Genomic DNA, 19,332 nt, shown 5'->3' with positions numbered 1-19,332 from the left:
CAGATTTACCCTTGTCACCATTTTTGGGCAGGTCTGTAACATTTGGGTTAGGGAGGGGAAAAGATCAAGACAATAATTTTTGTCCCATCAGTGATATTTCCTGCAAAATGTTCACATATGGATGACAGAATTATTTTTGGCTTTGATAGTCTCCACGATCAATTGCCCTAATAATACTCCCTTGACTTGCATGTGCAGGATGTCCACTTGGTTGAGATTTTGGGGGCTGCCTGGTTCCTGTGCAACTATACCTAAATGTATAGGTGATCTCTTTAAGGAGAGTAACTGGTAGAAACTGAAAACAATTCCCCTCCATTTATCAACCCCGCTCTACTAGAGTAACTGTAGTCGCTCTTGATGGTATTGAGATATTGTTCCTCACCCAAGTAGCTAATCTTCCTGGATGAACCCAGACAGTGGAATGTCAACAAGCTATTCAACTGCTGGGGGCATTAAGCCGTCACCTGTGCTTACTGTCATGAAACTTGAACTACCTGTGTGCCACGTGTAATAATATCCTGCAGTCCCTTTCAACCCCTGTTTTGATTGACATGTCTACACTTAGTAGCATGGCAGGTTGGGAGGTGATTCATAGAATTCCCACAGTGCAGAAGGGAGCCATTCAGCCCATCAAATTTGCACTGACTCTTTCTGACAGAGTATCTTACCAGACTCTTTTCCCCATCCTATCCACATTTAGCATGGCTAATCCATCTAACTCTCACATCTCCTGACATGAAGGAGCAATTTAGCATGGCCAGTCCACCTAACCTGCACATCTTTCAGACTGTGGGAGGAAAGTGGAGCACCCGGAGGAAACCCACACAAACACGGAGAATATGCAAACTCTATACAGACAAGAATATGCAAACTCTACACAGACAGTCACCCAAAGCTGGAATTGAACCCGGGTCCCTGGAGCTCTGAGCTGTCTAGATTGCTAGATTGGAATTCAAAAGCGAGCAAATGATTCTTGGTCCTGGCCTGGCCCCATTTGGAGAACTATTCACTTTTTAGTATGGAACTTAATGAAAGATAAATTAGCCTTGAAAGGACTACAGATCAAATTCAGCTGAATTATACTACGATACTAAGAGATAAATGTATTCAGCTTGCACTCCTTTCACTCGCAAAGGTTTTGGGGGTGAGATAATCAAGGTGTTTAAAATGATAACTGTTCCATCTATGGGGAATCCAGATCCAGAGGGTGTAACCTTAAAAGTGGAGTTAGACCAGTAGGTGAAATTGGGAAGTAGCTTTCACACACAAGGCTCTTCCAGAATCATAGAATCTCTACAATGCAGAAGGAGTAGTCTGCACCATAGTGTCTGCACTGACTCTGACAGAGCATACCACCCAGGCCCTTTCCCATTATCCCACACATTTACACCACTAATCTCCCTATCTTGCACGTTGTGGGACAGTGAGGGACAATTTAGCAATCTGTCAAGGCCAATTCACCTAACCTGCACATCTTTAGACTTTTGGGGGGAATCCAGAGCATCAGGAGGAAACCCATGCAGACATGGGGAGAATGTGCAAATTCCACACAGACAGTCACTCAGGCCGGAATTGTACCCAAGTCCCTGGCACTTTGAGGCCGCAGTGCTAACCACTGTGCCACCCTGTTGATGCTGTGGAATTGAGATTTTCAAGTAATGTCTGTAGTATCATCCTGGTGAAATTTGATAGTTCAGCAAAAGCCAGGAGATTGAAACTGAATGGTCAGTTACACACAGCTTTTTTCAGCTCGACAATCTTGGAGAGGTATTTTCAGTTTAATTAATCGTTTTGTTGTCCAAAGAAGAAAATGGTAATTAAACCTGTAATTAAGGGGTGGACTTAAGATAGGTAAATGGTTATTTTGTGCTTAGAGTTTCATCATAACATTGAAAAGCCACATGACATATTGATGTAAGACTTACAATACCGAATCCTTCCAACGCGCTAATGAACCCCAAGTGAATAGATTTTATGCCAAGGCAACAAAGTCATAGTGCCGAGTGGGAGGAAAGGAAGAAGCAGCGGAATTAGACTTATTCCCTACAGGATTAGACCAATTCCTTTTGGGGAAATGTCATATTCACATGATACCAATGTTTGTGCTCTATACCAACAGCTATGTAACGGATTACTTGCTTAATTTGATAATTGATAGAATCAAGACAGACAAACATACGTGGCTTATTTATGATATTTCTATCTGTAACAAACTGGTTAAAAAAGTTGTATTTGCACATCAAAATTTTGAAGGGATATTGGGACGGGAAGAATGTTGACCTTTTAAATAATTACAGCCACTATCCCATGGTACTGCCCATGGTAAGTTCTAGGCTACATCTTTTTAAGGCTAGTTGTGTTATATAATACATACTGACCTTTGGTCAGTTTATGTCCCTTTAATGGCTTTTTAAGTAAACAGTTTCTCAGGCCAATTGGGTTTTCATTGGTGAAGAAAGGTGTTCAAATTGGAAAATGCTAAAGTTCCAGACTGCAAGTTGTAAGCATCTGGTATTCAGTTATTGGCTTTCTTATTTTGTTGTCTTGTTTCTGTGACAGACATCTGAAGTGTCATGGAGAAACCAGGAGATGGATGATAAACATATATCAGGCACACACTGAAATATTCCTCTCCCACTTTTCCTCAACCATTAAGCTGGATTACATCAGTTATCCTTTTGATACATATCAATATTTTGGGTCATCAATAATTCAGATGATATCAGAGCTAATGGTTGGTAGAACTTCATGTCTCCATTCATTTCCAGAGACTTAAAGCGTTGACTTATGCAGTTTTTACTGAATGTGGTTTTAAAATCTGGTTCCACTGCACATGCTTGTGCAATGATAAAATCACACTGCATCAGCAAGAGATCAGTTGATGAACTGGAAATCTAATTTGACTATAAAATCCAGTCATATGTCATATAATTAATACTGTAATGCCTTCAAGTGAGATAAAAAGATCTTGTAAAAATGAATGTCTTACATGCATTAAAATACATGTGTAGTCAGCAATGTGGAGATCACGGAACCTGTGCTGTAGGAGATCTCTCACTAAGGTAACAGTTTCCACCCTGATCATCTTTCTGTTGACTCTGTAGTATAGTTCAAACTGAACTTTCTCATAATTAAATAATTGAGATCAGTTTCACGTTGATCTTGTCAAAGGAGTTGGTACCAATTAAGCACTAAATAATGACCGAGTCCTAATTAAAATGTTTATGAATTTATTTGAAACTGCATCAAGCCTTAAGGAAAAGAAATATAAAGGGAGAAAAACACTGAATAAGCAATTGGTGAATCCATATATAAACTATAAATGTCTGTAAATGAGGAGGGGGAGGGGAGAGGAAAATCAGCATCGTGACATAACATAAGAACATAACATAAGAAATAGGAGCAGGAGTAGGCCATCTAGCCCCTCGAGCCTGCCCCGCCATTCAATAAGATCATGGCTGATCTATCGTGGCTCAGTTCCACGTTCCCGCCCTCTCCCCATAACCCTTAATCCCCTTGCCTATCAAAAACCTATCAACCCACGTCTTAAAAATATTGAGCGAGGCAGCCTCCACCACTTCAACAGGCAGAGAATTCCAGAGATTCACCACCCTTTGAGTGAAGAAGTTCCTCCTCAACTCTGTTCTAAACCACCCCCCCTTTATCTTGAGGCTGTGCCCTCTAGTCCTACTGTCCTTTCTGAGCGGGAAGAGCCTCTCCACCTCTATCCTATCCATCCCATTCAACATCTTATACGTCTCAATGAGATCTCCCCTCATTCTTCTAAACTCTAACGAGTACAAGCCTAGTTTATTCAGCCTCTCCTCATAGTTCAACCCCCTCAACTCCGGAATCAGCCTAGTAAACCTCCTCTGCACTCCCTCCAAGGCCAAAATATCCTTGCATAAGTGCGGCGACCAAAACTGCATACAGTACTCCAGCTGCGGCCTCACCAGTGCCCTATACAGCTGCAGCAAGAGCTCCCTACTTTTATATTCAATCCCCCTCGCTATGAAGGCCAGCATCCCATTCGCCTTCCTGACCACCTGCTGCACCTGCAGGCTGGGTTTTTGCGACTCATGCACAAGGACCCCGAGGTCCCTCTGCACCGTCGCATGCTGCAGTTTTTCGCCACGTAAGTAATAGTCCTTCCTACCATTATTCCTAGCAAAGTGGACCACCTCACATTTGCCAACATTAAATTCCATTTGCCATTTCCTGGCCCATTCGCCCAGCCTATCTAGATCCTTCTGCAGACTCTCCACATGCTCCGCACAATTTGCTGTTCCACCAATCTTGGTGTCATCAGCAAATTTCGACACCATACACTCGGTTCCCTCCTCCAGATCATCTATATAAATGGTAAATAGCTGAGACCCCAGCACCGACCCCTGGGGCACTCCACTAGTGACCAGATACTTGCCATCCCCTCTTATCCCCAGCAGCTACCTTAACCTCCTGGGTGAGACAATCAAATACAAAAAGTAACATGGGATCAAGAGAAGGAAAAAGATATTCCCATCTGACCCCCTCAGGAAATCAAGAACTTCAGAGAGACCACATTGATCATATGTGCATAGATTACTAGCCTTCCAAGCAAGAATTGGTTCAGCTCTCTTGAAGGCCAGCAAAGAGCCCAGCATCCACTACATAGACCAACAACAAATCCCAAAAGTTAAAGAACTATGTAACCTATAGTCTGCTTCTGTTCTGTGTGGTTAAGCACATGGCTCCACAACCAATGCAATCTGAAAAGTGAAATGATTCCTCAACAGGCACATGACCCAGCTCTTCCATTCTTTTAAATACATTACACCAATGTTTCGTATGCACTTTTTCATTCCTAGTCTGTAACATTTGTGCATTGCCCACTTTCTCTTCTTTGTCTCTTAACCAACTAAAGTATCTTTCTCCCTCCTTCCCACTTCCACACATAGCCTGTCATTCCCACACTGGGCACTAATACACTTCCCATCACTGCCAGTGCATTCTTTGGAAGTCTGGGTTTTGTCAGTATCATCCCCTGCTCCAATACCCTGCATGCCAAGTATCTCCTTTCGAAACACTCCTTTGTCCTGCCACTGGCAATGCCCCATCCGTGCGCCTCAAAACTTTGATCCCAGAACAACTTTACCAACACCAACAACTCATTGCCGATTCCAGAAATGTCTACAGGTAATTCCTGCATTCTACTTTCCTGGAACATTTTGCCCCACAACCTTCCTCTTAAAGAAAATGGAAAAAAAAATAAACATTTCAAAGTAATTATGGTCACAAATTTAGTTTCTATGGTAACATTTTTGGAATTTGAGACTGAAATATTAACACTCTTTGGTTCTCTAATAAAGTCTCCATTTGAATTATTTTGACTATTGTTAAATAAGTTGCCATGATAAATTACAAGAGTCAATGATTCACAATGAGCACAGGAACAAGAGCTGAATGTACATGTAAGATAATTTGTTATCATGTAACTATAATAGTGGGAAGTCAATGAGAAGAAATTTTTCTATTATTGAATCTGATGTAGAAGTTGTGGCACAGGAAGTGTGATGATGGACAAGGAATGTAAACAATGGGTATTATTTATTAATTGCTTCTGGTGTATATTAACCACAAACACCAAGGGCCGAGCTCCCACAAAATACCTATAATGTTCTTGAGAAAGTTGAAAAATATGTTTATTTCAATCTTTTTTCTTTCTCAGAATTACAAAGCCAATGTGCAGTGTGGACCCCAAATCCATTTCCTTGCTTGCTCCAAAAACCAAATGAAATTCAATCCAATTCCTGGTCCCCAGTAAAGGAAGATCCAAGCTGACAATACATTGCATTACAGCTGAAGTCACGCTTGGTCTTAGCCAAAAGGCCAAGACTCACTCTAAGCAACTCTTTCAAATGTCTTTTGAAAGGTTGTTGGTAGATACTTGCACGTTTGCTGTACTCTAGCACCTCCATTTGCTCAGTGTAACCTCTGACTGACTGTAAGTACCACCGTGGTCACATTGTTAATAAATCAGAGATAGAAATGGCTTCAAATTGATTTCAGGAGTCAAATTTGGGAATGAATATAGATACTGATCAGACTTCCAAGTTAATTTGAATAAAGCAAGGTAATTGAATCTTGTGACCTTATGAAGGAATGCATTAAACTGCACATACCTTCCCTTCTTCAGAGGATTTTAATAAATTCTTTCACAGGATATGGGTGTTGGTTTTTCACTCTTTAATTGCTCTCAAAGATGATGGTAAGCTACCTTGACCCGCAGCAGCCAGCGTGACGTAACTACAGCCACAATGTTGTTAGGAAGGTGTAAAGGAACAGTGCTATCATTCCAAGCCAGAATGCTGAGTGGCTTGGAGGCGAACTGGCAAGGGGTGAGGTTTGTATGCATCTGCTGACTTTGTCCATCCAGATGGTAGAGGCTGCAGGTTTGGAAGTTGCTGGAGTGTTGGTAAATTATTGTAGTGCATTATGCAGATGGTATACTGCAGCCATGCTGTGCCGGCAGCGGTAGGAGTGAATGTCCGCGATGCTGAATGGGATGCTAGGCTGCTTTGTGCTGGATGGTGTAAAGCTATTTGAGTGTTGTTGGTAGCTAAACTGACCTAATTCAGGAGAGTATCTCACCACATTCCCTACATGTGCTTTGCAGAGGGTGGCCAGGCTTTGGAGAGTCAAGAGATGAGTTACTTGCCTCACCTCAGAATTCCCAGCCTCTGACCTGCTCTTGCAACCACAGTGTTTATCTGGCTGGTTCAGTTATTCTGGTTAATGATGACCCATATGTTATTGCTAGTGATAGGTGGGTGGGATTTGACAATGCTAATGCTATTGAGTCCATATGGAGGTAGTTAAATTCTCTTTTATTGGAAATGGTCATTGCCGACACTTGATGTGACACAAAGTTACTTGGTATTAGATGGTAGAGATGGCAGGTTTGGAAGATGCTGGTGAAGGAACCTTGATGAATAGCTGCAATGGGTATTGCATATAGTACATATTGCTGTCACTGTGCATCAGTTGTGGAAGGAGTGAATTTTTATTTTAGTGGATAGAATGCCAATCAGGCTGCTTTGTCCTGGATGGTGTTGAGCTTTTTGAGTGTTGTTGGAGCTGCATTCATCCAGGCAAGTGGCAAGTATGTCATCATATTCTTGGCTTGTGCCTTGTAGATTATGGACAGACTTCAGGTAGTCAGGGGGTGAGTTACTCTCTGCAGAGTTCCCAGCCTCTGGCCTGCTATTGTAGTCACAGTATTTATATGGCTAATCCAGTTCAGTTTCTGGTCAATGATAACCCCCAGGATGGTAATGCCATTGAATGTCAATGGGAGGTGGTTGGAGTCTCTCTTGTTGGAGATGGTCATTGTCTGGCACTTGTGTGACACGAACGTCACTTGCCATTTGTCAGTCTAAACCTGAATCCTGCTGCATTTGGGCAGGGACTGCTTCAGTATCTGAGGAGTTACAAGTTGTACTGAATATTGTTGAATCATCAGCGAACATCCCCACTTCTGACCTTATGATGGAGGGATGATCATTGATGAAGCAATTGAAGATGATTGGACCTAGAACACTGGTTTAAAGGTTATTTATTAGTCACAAGTAAGCTTACATTACACTACAATGAAGTTACTGTGAAAATCCCCTACTTGTCACACTCCAGTGTCTGTTCAGGTAAACTGAGGGACAATTTAGCATGGCCAATGCACCTAACCAGTATGTCTTCCAGATTGTGGGAGGAAGCTGCAGCTCCCACAGAAACCCATGCAGACACATGGAGAATGTGCAGACTGTTACCCGAGTCGGGAATCGAACCTGGGCCCCACCATCACTAAAATGCCCCTGGTGCTCTGAGACAGCAGTGCTAACCACTGTGCCATCGTGCCACCCTACCCAGAGGAACTCCTGCAGTGACATCTTGGGACTGAAACGATTGACAACCATAACCATCTTCCTTTGTGCTAGATATGACTGCAACCTAGGATACAGTGATCTTAGCAGTCAAATAGGTGCTTTACGTGATTTAATATCCCTGTCAATTATGTAATTTATCATATCGCAGGAAATTCACTAGTGTTCAAAAGTAATTCCAGGGCAGGTCCTCTGCAGGATCAGCTGGTTAAGCTGTATAGATGAAGAAGATCCCCGGTTTGTTTGTTGTTGGCATTGAGTTAGTTCATCTCAGCCAAGCCAGGGCAGTACAGGGAAACTGCAGCTGGCCTCAAGAGAGGAATATCAGTTAGGATTTCTGCTTTAATTGTTATCCAATGATCACTACTGGAAATCCTTGTGTGATTGTCTGGTTAGGTCATGGTGGTGTCTATACTATGATCACTTGAAGAGTCTATACTGACATCATACCAACCAGTTATTTGGCCTGGATTCTCTGCAGGTGCGTCATTATTTAATGCAAAATGTAAAACTCAAAGTGCCGTCATGTCTTAAATGTCCCAAAGAAATTATTCGGAAAGGTAAAAGTTGAGCTGATCAAAACACAAAAGAGTTGAATTGCCTAATTTGCAGTGACAGCAAGGGGGAGAAATAGAGAATTTTAAAATTCAGGTACTACAGCATAACATGTACATTCCAGGCACTTGGCTGCTGGCTGTAGACCACTGGGCTGCAGCAACAAGAGGCTGATTGTATTTGACATGGGAACATAGGATGATGCCAAGACCATGTGATCAGTTAGTGGGTGGACTACTATTCAGATAGAACATTCCAAGTTTGTGATACAGGGGAAACTAATGTTAACATTTTAAATCAGCTCCCTTCTCTGGTATTGTTGGAGGACAATGGTCAGAAGATATCACAAAGGTGAGAAAGAAAACTGCAGACAAGGAAGATGAAGAAGTAGTGATACTAGGCTTGGATTTTGTAGTAGTGTTTATGCTGCACACAAGTTAATTCTCGCCTTAATAAAAGCAAAGTATTACTGATGCTGTAAATCTGAAATAAAAGCATAAAGTACAGAAAACACTCAGCTGGTTTGGCAGCATCTGTGGATAGAGAAACAGAGTTAACGTTTGAGTTGAATCTGCTACAGCACAGCAGAAGTTGTATTTGACTTGCAAGTTAATTCTATTCCTCTGAGTGCTGACAGGTCAATAAATAGATTGAAGCTTTCCAAATTCACTTCAGTGAAGATTTATTAATGAGCATCAGAGAAGGTAATTTGATCCTGCAGAGTAATCTTCTGTTCTAATTCTTCATCCTCTCTCCATGGATTAGATTTTAATCCAGCCCCAAAAGGTAAGAGGCCAGAGTGCTAATCCGCTGTGTCTCCCAGTCAGCCAGAAAGAGGAAACATCATTCTTTTTAGGCTGCATTGGGCCTTAGCTTCTGCAGTCATTAATTGTCTAACTACACAACTCAGTTTCTTATGCGAAACCGACCTTCTTCTCCTCTGCTGGGCTGAATGAAGGATCCAACCAAATATTAATCCATTTTCCCTTTCAAGTGGTGTTATGTATTCCCAGAATTATCCATTGCCTAGAATTTCCTCCTTGGAGTTGCTCCAGTTCTCTAATTTCCCTGACAATATGAATAGGGTTAGGGTTAGGGATAGACTGGATATAGCACTTGGGGCAAATGGGACCAAAGGTTATGGGGAAAAAGCAAGGGGCAAAGTGCCCATGCCCAGGGGGTACCTTGGTACTGGGCAGTGCCAAGGGGATGAGGCCTATTGTGGATGGTGCCCATTGCAGGGAGGGCCTAGTGGCTATCAGTGGGAATGAGGGGTTCTGCTATGGGCTGGGCTGGATGGGTCTGCTGGGGGATGGGGGGATTGTCACTGTTCTGCAGTGTTCTGGGACGGTGGGGGAGGGGGAGTCTGGGCTAGCATGGGATGGTTGTGGGGACTGCAATCGGGTTGTGGGGGTGTCATGAGGGCAACAATATGGGGGTCCTGGGCTGGCCAGCAAAATGCAGGCTGACAGTTCGAGGCCACTGCACATGAGGCCCAGAACTGTCAGACTCTGGCGTGAATAGAAACCTCCTCGACCCCCCCCCCCGAGCTTTTAGTGATATTCAAGATTGTTTCCTCTGCAATGCATGGAGTGTGGAAGATTCAAGTCTGAACTCCCATGGAAAAATCATGAATTACACCATTTTTCCCTCCAATTCAGCATTTAGAATTTTTTGGGAGAATTGGGTCCGTACACCCTTTATATTAATGGCCTCAGTCTTTCCCACTAGTATCATAGGATTCAGGTTTCCCAAAAAGAGGCATAATGACTTCTCACCACAGGAGATTCTTGACTTTCGGAGGTTGTCTGGAGAGAGAGATCCCTCGTTGCCAATGTATTAATTCAGCCAGACTCCAGTTTGCCGTCACCAAAGATCATTTATTGTGTACCAAAGAGAAGGGCTGCGCCCGTGGCTTACAGCGAGACAGTCTACACCTCGGGACCTACAACGCTGGCCTGGGTTGAATAGCAGGTTTATAAACCATCACTGGCTGCTTCTCATTGGGCGAGCCTCTGCTGGCTCAATAAGGAAGCTCATACACTACAAAGCCCACAGGGAGATCTATCGATGATTCCCCTGTGCCTTTCATGGCCATCATAACACCTGGTATCACCACCTCTTCGTCTTCCTTGTCTACTCTCTTCTGACCTTTGTGGTATCCTCTATGACCAGCTATTGTCCTTCAACAATACAAGAGAAAGGAGCTGATTGAAAATGTGATATCAGTTTCCCCTGTCTCTCAAATCTGGATAGTAGTCCACCCATGATCTTGGCATCATCCTATGTTCCCATGTCACATACAATCAGCCTCTTGTTGCCGCAGCCCAGTCGTCTTAGCCAGCAGCCAAGTGCCTGGAATGAACATGTTGTGCTGTAGTACCTGAATTTTAAAATTCTCTCCTTTGCTGCCACAGTGAATTAAACAGTTTTACTCCTTTGTGTGAGAATTGAGAGGACAGTTTCACTGCAGTTGGCAGTGCTCAAAACTGCCCATTATTTTGGCAAAAGCTGATAGAGATTTGGCATCTTTAAAGTACAGTCACGGAAGCTTGTTGCATCGCTGGCCCTCTCCAATGTTAGTAGCTGGTGAATACTATTGAAGCAGGGCACAGAAAGTTTTATATTGCGTTGAACCTGGGACTGTTCAGTGGAGATGCTGGTAATGCCTGTCAAGTTGTTCCACTTCTCAGTCTCATTGGACACAAATGATGAATGTTGAATGATTTCCAATCTTGCGCTGAAAACTCATGTGTGTTTTCTTTCAGGAAGCATTCCAGGCTTTCCACCCAGACCTTCACTTTGTCCGTAAGTTTATGAAGCCTCTTTTGATTGGCGAATTAGCTCCGGGGGAACCCAGCCATGATCGAGAGAAAAGGGTGAGATTGATGACCATGATTATTTTGAATAAAATTGTCACCGTTTTCCTGTGACTCTAGAGTGGCAACTTGTAACTTTCTGTACCAGGGCTGCTCCCCTGCAGGCTCTCTTTCACTTCTGTGATGACCTTTTTTTTAATGTGTTTCTTGTAACTCCTTTCTCTATAGTGTAGAATGTTAACAAACTCAGAAAAAGATGAACGTGAAGAGGTTTCACTTCCCTTGTCTGCTATTTATGGCAAATGTTGGGGGGAATTTTAACCAGTATTGGGGTGTAAGGGGAGTGGGTGTTAGTGCACTGGGGATTGGGGGGGTAGGTGCGGTGTGGGGTTGGCTAGACTTAAAGATGCAAAAGATACAGCTTTTCTGGAAACTCAATATAATGCCATGGATTTGCAGAATTAACTAGTGCACATTTTGAGGTGCATGGGAACCACCACTCCCACTGTCCCCAGTCCAATTCCCATCAGGAGCAGCCGGTTGGGGAGTACCAAATGCAATGTAAAGGTGTAAATCTGTCTTTAACTGGCAGCACAAATGTTTCCTGAAGGGCAGCAAGGTGAAAGCATGGCGGGTGTTGATAAGCCTCTGAAGTTGATGGGCTGGATTGCCTTAAAATGCTGAACCAGAACAGCTTTTTCCCTACCAAAAGGAAAGACACTTTTACAAAGGACTTGTCCTGAGAGTTTGTTTTCACTGCTTGGAAGGTCATTTCCAACACTCAGGTCATTTCTGCCACCGTGAATATTTTGGACATTTATCTGCATTTCTCTGCTGCCAACTTTATCACCATTGCTGGAACATCTTGTGTATCTCTTTCTTGAACCTCTGATGAGGAAAAGAGCAGTAGCAACATCAATAGCAACAGGAACAATATTGTTTCATTTATAAGAACAGGAGCCTTCTTCAATGTCTGTCTCAGCAAGAGACTTTATTGAACTGATCAGAAATGGCAGCCGACAGTGTTTGCCTCATGGCACAGTCACGTGACGATGGCAAGCCAGATCAGACACATAGTAAGCACTGTTGCATTTCAAGACTGAAATGAATCCCAGCAATGACAGCAGCTGCCTCAGCAACCTACTGCTCTACAGAACAGAGGAGATGAAGACAACTCCAACTGTAAGGTGTGAGTACTCAGAATACAAGTAGAGAATTGGCTTTCTAGACAAGACTGATTAACAGTGCCCCAGTCATCCCAAACTTTCTCGGCAGGTGGCCGCTGGCCTCCAGGAACAAGATTGCATTCAGTGCCAGTGGCTGTCAAGATCACCACTGCATTGAATGACTCGCCCTCAAATTTATTCACTTCTGTTTCCTTCCAGAAATCTGGTGGTGACATCTGCAAGATTTTACAATTGCCTGGTGACATTTGTGGAGTCCTAAACAACTGTTGGACAGGAAAGATATAATTGGAGCTACATGAGCACAAAAGTGGCTATTGAGCAAGCCACTGAGTTGTTGAAGATGTGATGCAAATGCCTTCAAAATGCAATAGCAAAGGTGTCCCATATGATGGTGGTCTGATGCATCTTGTACAACATAGTGCTGCAAAGTGATGACCACTCTGCATCTTTGGACAAGGAGGAGAAGATATAGGCTGATTTGGCCAGGCCCCCTGTGAGAAGCTCATACAGTCACAATTTGGTAATCTGAATCCGTGATACTACATGCCACAAACATGGTCAATCGACTGGGTCCTCCCACCCTTCCACTCAACATAATTCATTATCATGGTCAATATTCTTTCCAATTCATTGACACCAATAGTTCATCTTCTAGACCGGCCCAAACACAGCTACTCAGGATTTGAGGCAGTAATTGGCTAGGGTGACTAATGAACAATGTTTAAGGTTAAAGTTTAAGGTTCATCAATGTTGACACAGTGACAAATTTGCAAACACCCAAGTATTTTCCCAAACTCCAAAATCTTTCTCTTCCTTTCCTATTACTGTCTCTTGGTCTTACCTCTATGTCTTTAGCAGAATTTGAGTCAGGCTACTCAAATTCCTGCTCTGACAACTGTATTATTCATGGCTGATCTTTTTTGGATTCTGGAAGCCAGGTGGATCTGGGTTAAAACTGTCCGACCTGCATCTATCCAGAAATCGACTTATCTATCTGTCCAGGAATCAGCATAAGGGACTCTGAATGAGGGGTAAAGATGATTGAAGTGGGAGTGCTTTGAGCAGAGACCCCACCTTCATGTGCTCTTCATCCATCTTCCCACTTGTGGCCCATTCACACTTCCCTGCTAACCAGGAGCTGCAGGGCATTTTGCTGCAACTACTGAAGCACTGAATGGTCAAAGTGAGTAAAATCAGTTACCTCATCTGATTCTCCAACCAGGAGGCTGCTCTTTCCATGAAGGAAAACATCAACACAAGTGAAACATAGAACCATATAATCCCCATAGTTCATAAGGAGGCCATTCGGCCCATCACGTCTGCACCGACTCTCCAAAAGGGCATCCCACCCAGGCCTACCCACCCCTATTTCCATAACCCGGCACATCTACCATGGTTAATCTCCCTAACCTACACATCTTGGAACACTAAGGAGTAATTGATCATAGCTAATCCACATAATCCTTACATCTTTGCACTGTGCGAGGAAACCAGAGCACCTGAAGGAAACCCATGCAGACTCAGGGGGAACATGCAAACACAGACAGTGACCCAAGGCTGTGATGATATTTCTGATATAGGTGAACTCCTTGAGTCATCACTGTGTCTCATATATTTTCTGTTGCTGTTCTAGAATACTTGTCTCCATCAATGGTCTGTGAGGCTTAGCATCTGCATCCAGTTCAACTTAGCTTGGAATATCCTCTTCTCTCCATGGACTCGCTACTCCTCTAACACTTGTTGCTGCTCACTTGTTTTTGGGAGGGTGTTAGTCACAGAATGGCTTCTCTTCTAGAAGTCTCCATTGTCTTCAGTAGGTTAACTGTAAGTCTCTTTTGAGTAGTCGAGCTATTTACACAAATATAGTAGAGGGTACAGGCTAGGAACTATCTCCATGCTTAGGTCTTAACCTGTCTCTGCTTATGACCCCTGCATCTGGGTCATGTATTTTCTTACATCACTGTGAGGGGAGCTACTGTACTCACTCCCACTTAAATTTTGTACATGCCAGACCCCTCTATTACACTTGTGATGTGTGCTCAACTTTGTGACAACATATCTCAGAAGCCTGAATAAAGTGTATCCATCTGAGCCAGTGGAGAGTGTGCTATGATGCTTCTTCAGAATGCAAGACCTTCTCTGAGAACTCCTCTAACATCAGCTGCTGCATGAAGGAACCATGGCAGATGAAATTACTAAATTAAAATGGACAAGGGAAAAAGATTCAAAGTCATCACTGAGCAGGTGATCACGTTCCAGTCACCGCTGACATCAATTCAACATGAGTGAGTGTTGTATGCCATGTGGCAGTGAGATATCTGATTTTACCACCAAGCATCTGAGAGAGACCACCCCCTCCTTCCCACTGTGTCGACCCATCTCCACTGCTCATGGCCTCCACCACTGTGCTGATTTCCATTACCTTACACTGCAGTGGTCAGTATGACTCTGAGAGGAGGGCCAGTTCTACTTCTGCACCTCTTCCTGGAGTTCTGTTGCCTCTTCTCTTGCAAGAAAGCAGAGACTTATGGGTATGTGGGATATAGGAACAGCATTTGTGGAGGATGAGTGCAAAATGGATATGAGATGATGGTCAGAAATTTGGGGGGAATTGTCCCCAAAAAATGGCAGAGTATTGTTTCTGATGAGAAAACCAGGGTTTTACGACACTGCTTAAAATTCAAGGGGATGTGTTTCATGCAGTGGGATGAGGCCTCAACATGCTGGCAAAGCCTGGCTGAGCTGAGATTGAGCTGTCATCTTTAAACCTGTTTAAACCTCTCCTGGACCAGCACGGAAGTTCAGGCGCTTGTCTCTCAACTCCCAATCGAGTTGGCCCTTTCTATATGATATAGATCTATATAAATGATCTACTACAAGCAGGGACAGAGTGTAATGTAACAAAATTTGCGAATGATACTAAAATAGGTGGGAAAGCAGGCAGTGAAGAAGATATAAAGACTTTACAGATGGATATAGGTAGGCTAGGAGAATGGGCCAAATTTTGGCAGATGGAATTTAATGTGGATAAGTGTGAGTTTGTCCATTTTGGCAGAAAAAGTAGAAAGGAAAATAGATTGGAAAGTAGATTCAAAATGCATCCAGGCAAAGGGATCTGGGTGTCTATGTTCAAGAATCGCAGAAAGTCAGTATGCAGATGCAGCATGTAATAAAAAAGGGAATGGGATGTTAGCATTTATTGCAAAGGGCTGGAGCATAAAAGTAGAGAAGTGTTCTTGCAATTGCATAGGGTGTTGGTGAGACCACATCTGGATTGTCATGCCCAGTTTTAATCTCCTTATTTGAGGGAGGATGTGGTGACATTGGAGGCAGTTCAGAAGGGGTCCACCAGATTGATTCCAGGGATGAAAGGGTTGACATATGACATTAAAGAGTTTGGGCTTATACTCACTGGAGTTTAGAAGGATGAGGGAGATTTGATGGAGGTATATAAGATTTTAAAAGGGATTGTTAAAGCAAATGAAAACCAAATGTTTCCCCTTCTGGGGAAATCTTGAACAAGGGGTTGCAGGTTTGGGTTGAGAGGTAGTAGGTTTAAAACTGAAATGGGGAGGAACTACTCCTTGCCAAGGGTGATGAATTTGTGTAACCTTCTCCCCCATAGCATGGTAGAGCCTGAATCGTTGAATGATTTCAAGAAGGAGATAGATATATTTCTGATAAAAGAAAGGGATACGGGGAACAGATGGGGATGTGGATTTGAAACCAGGAAGAGATCAGCCATGATCTGATTGAATGGCAGAGCAGGCTCCAAGGGTTGAATTTGCCTACTTCTGCTCCTATTTCCTCTGTTCAGTAGGAGATTGGAAAACCATAATTGTAATGCCTCTATTCAAGGAAGGAGGGAGACAGTGGGAAACTATTGGCCAGTTAATCTAACATCTGTCATTGGGAAAATGCTGGATCTAAGGAAGTGGTAGCAGGACCTTTAGAAAAGGTTGTGATGCTGCCAACACTGTGCATGCACAGTTTTGGGGGCGGAATTTTCCCACCCTGCCCACTATGGGACTCATAGCACGGTTGGAAAATCCCATCCCTGGTGTCTTACGCCATGATGTGATTGTATAACTAGCAGCTAAAAGTCATTAACTTGAAGAGTGTTTCAAACTGATTCTCAAAGTTTGTGGGATAGATCTAAATGAGCATGTAAATCGACGGATAGAGAATCTCGAATCCATTTTGCCTCGTTCAATTTCTGTTTCAATTCATTTCAGCAGAACATGGAGACACACGGATTGGTAGCTTAAGGGTACACAATCCTATGATTACTCATCAATACATACATTTTCCGTACTCTGGCACTCATAATCACTGTCTGAGCCAGCTGATTCTGCCGAGGTTATTTCTTAACATAAGCCATGCAGCTCCTTACTTTCTAACCTAGTCCCTTTGCTTCCTTTGAACAGAAAATGCTTTTGGAGTGACATCATTTGATTTCTACACAGACCTGGGGAATTGGCAGCCATGTTGTGTTGGCAGAGGGCACAGGGCAGAATCGTTTTGTTTTTAGGCAGGGTGGCGCAACAGGTGCGAGAAACTGTGGAAGCCACTGGCTCCAAAAGCAGATTCCTCTGCTGTATTTTTAGGATGGTAGAAAAAATAATGGGTGGCACAGTAGCACAGTGGTAAGCACTGCTGTCTCACAGCTCCAGGGACCCAGGTTCAATTCAATTCCTGGCTTGGGTCACTGTCTGTGGGGAGTTTGCGCATCCTCCCTGTGTCTACATGGGTTTCCTCTGGATGCTCCAGTTTCCTCCCATAGTCCAAAGATGTGTGGGTTCGGTGGATTGACCATACAAAATTGCCCATTAGAGTCAGGGCGATGAGCAGGGTAAATGGGGATATGGAGATAGGGCACGGGTGGGATTGTGGTCGCTGCAGACTCGATGGGCCAACTGGCCTCCTTCTGCACTGTAGGATTCTATGATTCTATTTTAATGTTAAAATAATGCGACCCATGACATTTTATTGAGCCTGATCTTCCAGCAACTTAAAGCTTTTAAAAAATAAAAATAGAAATCCCCCACCGCACCACAGAAAGTACCAGTAGCACTCAGCAAGCTGGCAGCAGCTGTAGAGAGAGGCACAGAGCTAACATCTCAGGTTGCAACCTTTCATCAGAAACCTTTGATGAAATGTCATCAACTAAACTTGTTACCTGTTTGCTTCTCCACAGATCTTGCCAGATCTGCACAATGTTTCTAGTATGTTATGTTCCTTTGGATAAACAAAAGGGTTGGGCACCAAATTGTTCACGGTGCAGGTTTTGCTGTGGCGCTTTAAGGATCCAAACTTTCACCTTCTGGCATCATGGAACTCCCCTTCCTATGCCCCCCACAGACCTCCACTGCTCCAGCACTGCCTGGGCTTGAACCTTTTCCCCCTAGGGATATATTGACCTGCATTTGAACCCCCAGCGGGTTCTGTTCACCAGCTGCATGTTGCGGGGGAATGTCGTGATTCACCACCTGAATGGACAGTCCAACGTGGGTGGAGGGGAGATGATCAGACATAACGACCTATCATTAAATGTAATTGCTTTCAAATAGAGATTTTGTCAATCAACATCAGAATTCCTGTTATGTCATTTGTGTGATGGGGGGTAGGGGGTGGTAGGGATAATCGGAATGGGAAATCCTGCTGGTGTAAATCGTGTTTTGGGACTCCTGTGGGATTTCCCACTCCCGATCCTGTGCCCAAAAACAGAATAAAAATCCCCCCTCCCCATAGTGTTTAGAAAAACACAGTCTTATCAAGCAAAATGAATACAGTTTTGTGAAAGGGAAATCATTTTGCAAATTTATCAGAGATTTTTGGGGAGAGATAAAGTGGAACCAGTACTTGGAATTCCAAAAGGAAATTTGGATCCTTAAAGCGCCACAGCAAAACCTGCACCGTGAACAATTCGGTGCCTAACCCTTTTGTTTATCCAAAGGAACATAAAATACTAGAAACATTGTGCAGATCTGGCAAGATCTGTGGAGAAGCAAACAGGTAACAGGTTTAGTTGATGACATTTCATCAAAGGTTTCTGATAAAAGTTTGTAACCTGAGATGTTAGCTCTGTGCCTCTCTCTACAGTTGCTGCCAGCTTACTGAGTGCCACTGGTACTTTCTGGTTTTATTTCAGTTTTCCCGCATCAGCAATACTTTGCTTTTGATCTTATGTGTGTGTTGACAAGATACAATTGTTCAGCATTCCCAGGCAGGTCTGATAAAGTGCTAATATTTGACCAGCTAAAACTTTACAGCTTACCAGCATGGAATGGTGATAAGATTTTCAATGCCATCTGGTGGGAACATACATACATTCAGCATTATCTGAATGTTTGTGGAAAGGATCCCTGGCCGAGATTTAAGATTTCTTCTCCAGGCCCATTAATGTGCCAGTTTGGATAATTAATCATCATGTATGTTGGGATACAGTGCCAGAACGTGGAACCTTTCTCACAGGCTTAGAATTCCTACAGTGCAGAAGGAGGCCATTCGGCCAATCGATTCTGCACCAAACACAATCCCACCCAGACCCTATTGCCATAACCCCTCATATTTACCCTACTAATCCCCTGACACTAGGGTCAATTTAGCATGACCAATCAACCTGCATATTTTTGGGCTATGGGAGGAAACCCACACAGATACGGGGAGAATGTGCAAATTTCACACAGACAGTGACCCAAGGCAGGAATTGAACCTGGGTCCCTGGCATTGTCAGGCAGCAATGCTAATGATTGTGCCACCTTGCCGCCCCTGGCCCCTGATCAGCTCAGCATTGGTTGTGCCATTATGGAGCCATCTCCAGCACCCAAAGGGATCCTGTTCACCTATGTCCCT

At 43.4% G+C, this 19,332-nt stretch overlaps 1 protein-coding gene across 2 annotated transcripts in view; it reads left to right on the top strand.

The window, feature by feature from the left end:
• Positions 1-19,332, top strand: part of LOC145343867 (acyl-CoA 6-desaturase-like) — a 54,976-nt gene that overhangs the window by 7,036 nt on the left and 28,608 nt on the right. For both annotated transcript variants that reach the window (XM_080190338.1, XM_080190337.1), the window contains exon 2: positions 11,240-11,350. In XM_080190338.1, the coding sequence (XP_080046464.1) occupies positions 11,240-11,350 (111 nt within the window). The remainder of the gene's footprint in view (positions 1-11,239; positions 11,351-19,332) is intronic.

This window comes from Carcharhinus amblyrhynchos, chromosome 6 (genome assembly GCF_965287045.1).
Source record: "Carcharhinus amblyrhynchos chromosome 6, sCarAmb.v2.hapA, whole genome shotgun sequence".
NCBI classification, from domain to species: domain Eukaryota; kingdom Metazoa; phylum Chordata; class Chondrichthyes; order Carcharhiniformes; family Carcharhinidae; genus Carcharhinus; species Carcharhinus amblyrhynchos.
This window is presented reverse-complemented; position numbering and strand designations above follow the sequence as displayed.